Source organism: Vicia villosa, unplaced genomic scaffold, assembly GCF_029867415.1.
Source record: "Vicia villosa cultivar HV-30 ecotype Madison, WI unplaced genomic scaffold, Vvil1.0 ctg.001600F_1_1, whole genome shotgun sequence".
Taxonomy (NCBI): Eukaryota; Viridiplantae; Streptophyta; class Magnoliopsida; order Fabales; family Fabaceae; genus Vicia; species Vicia villosa.
Window position 1 is genome coordinate 121811 of NW_026705671.1, and position 6147 is coordinate 127957.

At 40.5% G+C, this 6147-nt stretch overlaps 1 protein-coding gene across 1 annotated transcript; it reads left to right on the forward strand.

The window, feature by feature from the left end:
* The first annotated feature begins 2644 nt into the window (after positions 1-2644).
* On the forward strand, positions 2645-3448 carry LOC131635961 (uncharacterized). Its single transcript, XM_058906596.1, has 2 exons — positions 2645-2809; positions 2903-3448. The coding sequence occupies exons 1-2, from the start codon at positions 2645-2647 to the stop codon at positions 3446-3448; spliced, it is 711 nt and encodes a 236-aa protein (XP_058762579.1).
* The last annotated feature ends 2699 nt before the right edge of the window (positions 3449-6147 follow it).

A 6147-nucleotide genomic window follows, 5' to 3' on the forward strand; every position in this document is an offset into this window, starting at 1 on the left:
TGTCATGAATATTTATATCTTAAAATTTTTTGGAACCAGTTATTTAATTATGTGTGCAAAATTAAATATAATTTCTGAAGTATTTTGAATAGTTGAAATAAAGTTAATATGTTGTTTTACATTTTAATTGTAACTTATATAGATTATTTAGAAATCGTAATTTTAAATATGAAAATTAATATATATATATATATATATATATATATATATATATATATATATATATATAAGTATTATTGCATGCAATTGTATGGTTATTAGAAAAATAAGGAGAATTTTTTTTTTTTAAAAAATAGGCCCGTTTAGGACCGAGGCCCATTTAGGGCCGGGTAGCCCGCAACTCAGACAGGGCCGGACCTGAGTAGTAAAAATGGAGCCCATTTAAAAATGGGTTTTTTGGGCCCGGCCCTGAAAAGCCCGAAGCCCACATGGGCCGGCCCGTTTAGGACCGGGTAGCCCATTTTGACAGCTCTAGATAACACTGTCATGTGTGCTGTGTTTTGGAACTTAAAAACTGTACTTGGCATTTCTTATGCCCATGTTTATGTTTTGGAACTTAAAAACTGTACTTGGCATTTCTTATGCCCATGTTTACGTTAATTTAATTCTTTTGGCTCTTGAAAAAAAAAAAATCAGACGAGTCACCAAACCTTCATATGAAGTTGGATGACACGTGTAGGCAAACATGTTGTCGCATATCTCACACGTTACTAATATTTTTATTGGAGTGCTTCAGATAGGGATAACAATAGACAGAGTTTGGGCAGGATACTATAATACCCGTTCTTATATTTGAAGTTTGAAAAATTTTTCAGCCTCAAGCCCATATTTGCATGGGCATCAACATTTGTACCCGTATTCGATGGGTACTTTAGTACCCATATCCATCCTCGTTTATCTGCATTTCTAATAAAAAATAATCAGTCAATTATAATGTATCATATTATTTAAATTTTTTCAACAACATTAAAAAACTTTCAAAGATGTTATTATTGAGTAAAGAAACAAACACGCATTTATATTAAAACAAGTACAAATTTAATAGGGATGTATATTTAATAAAATTAATAAATTAACATATACATAATCATAAGAATAAAAATTTATAAATTTATATTGTGCGGGTATAGGGCAGGGTGGATACTAAGCTACCCCTACCGTGTTCATACCCGCTTATTTTAGTGGATAATTACCCGAGCCCATGTGCGTACCCATTTTTACGGGTTTTTACCATACCCGTTATAGGTATTTTTTAGGGTATCCATTAGGGATGGGTAAAATTGCCATCCCTAACTCCAGAGGTGTCGTTGGACAAAGTGTTTGTCTCATATACGAAGTGTTAAAATGTGTGTATAAATGATGTGCGGAAAAACATTGTGTTTGTTGCTAGCCTTAGAAAACCGTTTCTTAGGCAAACACTTCGACAAAACAGATACAATCTCAAACTTTAGCCGTTGTCTTAAGATCAACTGGTCGATCTTGCAAGTGACCCTAAGTTTTAAGGCTTTGGAAAGACCAGCGGTTGTTTACCAATTTCCACAGTAAACAAAATGGCACGCCCAGTGGGACCATTGTGCTAAATTTTTTGTTTTATGTATATATGAAACTTAGGAGTGGGAAATATACCAAAGAATATCAAAAACCACCCAAGAAGGTTAGGTTTAGGATGACAAACCCTCCTAACCCAAATAATGTAGATGAAGTGCCCTCTCATTCTCTGGAGTCTTCAAATACGGTGATTAACCCAGGTGAGCAAGCGACTGGTGCAACAACGGAGGCACCAACTACGAGAACAGGGACAACAGATACCCCTGTGATTCCACCAGGAGGCACTGGAGCAAGGGGAACTGCTTTCACACCATTTCGACCAAATCTGCCTCGATTTGGGACCACTGACCCCATGTATGGAATGCCGTATTCTTTAATGGTTGGAAGCCAGTCAACATCGAGTCCTGCGTTAGTGTCAGATACACAAGGGGCCACACCAAGCAACTAGAACAGGGAAAACCAGAATAAGGTTGTGCCTTTGTCGAACACGTCCGTAGCAGTACTTAGGCAACAGATGGATGATAGCAATCATGAGTTGGCGAACATGTTAACTAACCAAATGGGAATTATTTTTAATCCTATAGTTCAAGAATCAGCGGAGTCGAATAGACAGGTGGTCGATCAACTCACTCGACTGTGCAACTTCCCGGGGGCACCTCAGACGCCTAGTCGACAACCCCCTCAACCCCATAGGCAGGTTGTTGTGCATACACCTGCAGGAGAAGATCAAATAGATGAAATGGCACAACAGAATCAAATTCCTAGACTGCGGCCAAATCAAAGTGGAGTACGAGGAAGACACCAGCAAGTGGTGATGGTGGGTCGACAACATGACGCTAATCAGTTAGTCGAACAATATCAGCATGAGGAAGCAGCCATAGAAAATAATCTAACTACGATTATCAAAAGAATTATGGCCCGAAATGGACTAAATACTCCGCTACAAAGGCCAACATACTCTTCTCCGTTGGATGAATACATTATACAGACATAAAACCCTAGAGGCTGGAAAATACCCAAGTATACTAAGTTCAGAGGAGAGACGGGAGAATCGACGGTCGAGTACATCGCCAGATATCTGATTGAATCAGGAGACATGGCGAACAACGAAAGTCTCAGGTTGAAACATTTTCCCCCATCCCTCACTAAGGCGGCGTTTACATGGTTCACCACGTTGCCTCCAAATTCTGTTGACTCATGGCCTAAGTTGGAAAAACTCCTTCATGAGCAATTTTATGAGGGACATTCGAAAATTAGTCTGGTCGAACTGTCGAACATCAAAAGGAAGTTTGCAGAGACCATCGACGACTACCTAAATAGGTTTAGATCACTTAAGGCGAAATGTTTCACGTAGGTACCTGAACATGAACCGGTTCAGATGGTTGCAGAAGTTTTAGACTATTCCATCAAGAAGAAAATAGACCCAAATTTTGTCAAAAGTATGTCACAGTTAGCTGATAGGGGTCGACATCTCGAACGCCTGCGACTAGAAAAAGTCAGGCACACTAAGGCCAAGGGTAAGAAAGAGAAAGTGGCCTATGTTGATTACGATGACACAGAACCTATATATGAAGCTGATTACATCTCACCGATAGAGGCAGAGATTGATCTGGCTGAAATGAAACCAAGGCCAGTGTACGAATGTAAATCGCTGTTTCCGTCGAAAGGAAAGAATGTCTCTGTCGACAACATTTCGAGATTTCCTGCGAAAGCTTATACTTTTGATATTAGTAAATGTGAGGAAATTTTCGATGCATTGGTTAAAGATGGTCAAATTTTAGTACCCCCAAATGCTAAATTGCCACCATTAGAGCAGCCACAAAAGAGAGGTTTTTACAAATGTCATAATTATCTTGGGCATCCAACCTTTCAGTGTTTTCTTTTCAAGGATCTGGTCTAGAAATCGCTGCAGGAGGGTCGACTGAAATTTGCAGCCAGAAAGATGAAAATCGATGCTGACCCTCTCCGGCAAGAAGATGCTTTGTTTGTTGAACCTGTCGACATTAACATGGTGGAGCTATCTGAACTACCCGAAGATATGCTGGAAGAAAGCACTGGCGAGACTCCCCAGGTTCGACTTGCTGATGTGTACCCCAGGATGGACGAAGATCTGCTGGATTTCTTGTTTCAATGCAAGAACAAGGATACCCAAGTGGGATTATGCCCTAGGTGCAGTGCTTTAACTGACAGAATCGCTGCAGAGAATTTCCAGAAGTTACAGCTGGAGCGAGGCAGAGCTCAATGGAATAGGAGGGACCCTAGAAAAACGTCTCAAGACAAGCCGAGGAGATACGTGCCTTCAGCTGCTGCGCCAAAAGGTACTTGGATCAAGACTCAAATGTCAATAGAGAGGTCTGAAGCTGTCGAAGCTGAAAAGGATAGGAAGGGAAAAGCTCCGATGAATTACCATCTGGAAATCCGTTCTGAGAGGAAGAGCCATATATTTGAGAATTACATGGGTAAGAATCCCATGAGTTGAACCCAATGGAGGCGTTTCCAAAGGAGAAAGCAGGCTGAGAGGCAAGCTGCTGCTGCTGCTGCTGCCAGACAGGCTGGAAATGACCAGATTTACAAAAGAAAGCAATATAAAGTGAAGGTCGATTAAGCAGTTAAGCAACAAATCAAGGAGTTTGTTGGTAAGCCTGTGGCCAAAGATCCCGACGAGGTGACATATGACTTTGCTTCTGACTCAGGAGAAAGTCTCGACATCCTGGTCAACGTGGTGTCAATCCTTCCTCAAGAATTCAACATCTAGACTGAAGCTGAAGATGTTGATGAAACTGCTGCTGCAGAGATGGCCTTACATAGGCCAACGTGTTATTTTATGATGAACAATGGTTCCATAGAGAACCAAGATGCGTTTTTCGAACGCCCAGACATGGCAATGAGAGGTCCTTTGAAGCCTTTACTAATAAGGGATAAAGTAGAGGAAGTGGCTGTGAATAGAGTGCTAGTCGATTGTGGTGCGACGGTAAACATTATACCACATCATACTTTGAAGAAAATTGGGATGTTCGATACTGACATCAGATCCCATAACGTGGTCCTTTCAGACTATGAAGGAAACACCAAAAATACAATGGGTGTTATCCAATTAAACATCACTGTTGGTTCAGTAACTCGACCAACCATCTTCATGGTCATCAAAGGAAAATCCAGTTACAACCTACTAGTTGGGAGATAGTGGTTACACGGTGTAGGAGCTGTACCTCCCTCCATGCACCAACGGTTAATCATCTGGAGGGAGGATGGTATTGTCGAAAATATCGAGGCCGACCAAAGCTACTTCATGGCTGGCGTTAACAATATCGGTCAAAAACAATTTTATATGAAGCTGGCCAATATAGCCCCTTGCCAGCTGTGGTGTCGTTTTTTTACCTCCCCGTTTCACTTGGGAGGATTGCACGCTAGACCCTTCACGCGAAATTTGGAAGGAGAATGCGCCCGTGGCGGGATGAATTTTATTTCAGTTCTTCATACGATAACACACGAACTTTTTAATTATCCTACGAGGAGGAAGGGGAAAAAGATCTCAAATAAACCCTAGGAGTTTTCTAAGTGTGGGGATTCACCTAGACTAGAAATTCTGGAGTCCGGGAGGTCGGTTATACATAGGGAAGGTTTTAAGCACCCTACATATCCGTAGTACTCTACGGTAACCTTCTCTGTGTCTATCTGTTTGTGTTTGTTGCTTATTGATTGGGAAAGTTTCTCCTTTGTGTTAGGAGGAGGAATTGAATTGAATGAAAAAGACAGACAGACTGACTATTTTTGGTTTTTGATTAGCTCACTGAGATTCCTGGTGAACCTCATGCCTACATATCCCTAATGGAAATTAGAGTTTTTTGTAGTTCAGGGAACTAATTAGCGAAATTAATTGTTTTTGGTGCCTTGCTTGAAGCTCAAGGTTGAAGCTTGAATTAAATCTCTGTTTACAGTAAAGAGACATGAAATCATCTTTACAGAGAGGTATTTCTACTATTCCACCACAAACATTTTAAAGTGACAGAAAAGCTGAGTTTGTTTCATTAAGAGAGGGACCCTACTTGGTTGATCAAGTATGCCAGTCACGTGTCTCTTGAATGAAAGATTCTCGACCAAATTAGGGAAAGTTGTACAAGTCTGGTGTGTTGCCAGAGCATGCCTTTCACGAGTCCTAAATGGGAGAATGTTTGAAATGATTGTTTGTTTGATTGTGGTGAGATAGGAGAAATATCTCCCTATAAAGATGAGCTATGTCTATCTACTGTTTGAAAGATTTGATTTTTTAGCTGGCTTGTATGAGGCTCAAGCTTGAGGCTTTTTGATTGTTTTTATTGACTCTGGGAGATGACTCCACTGGAAATTAACTTAAACTAAGAAGTTTTGTGTTCTGTACGAAGCCCAGAATTGAGGCTGACTTAAGTTGGAGAGTGTTTTATTTTGTTTTATGATTGAAAGGTTTTTTAGTGTTCTGTACAAAGCCCAGAATTGTGGCTGACTCTACCTAGGGAGACTCTATTTTGTGCCTTGTATGAAGCCCAAGGTTGTGGCTGACTCTTAACTAGGGAAACTCTATTTTGTGCCTTGTATGAAGCCCAAGGTTGTGGCTGACTCTTA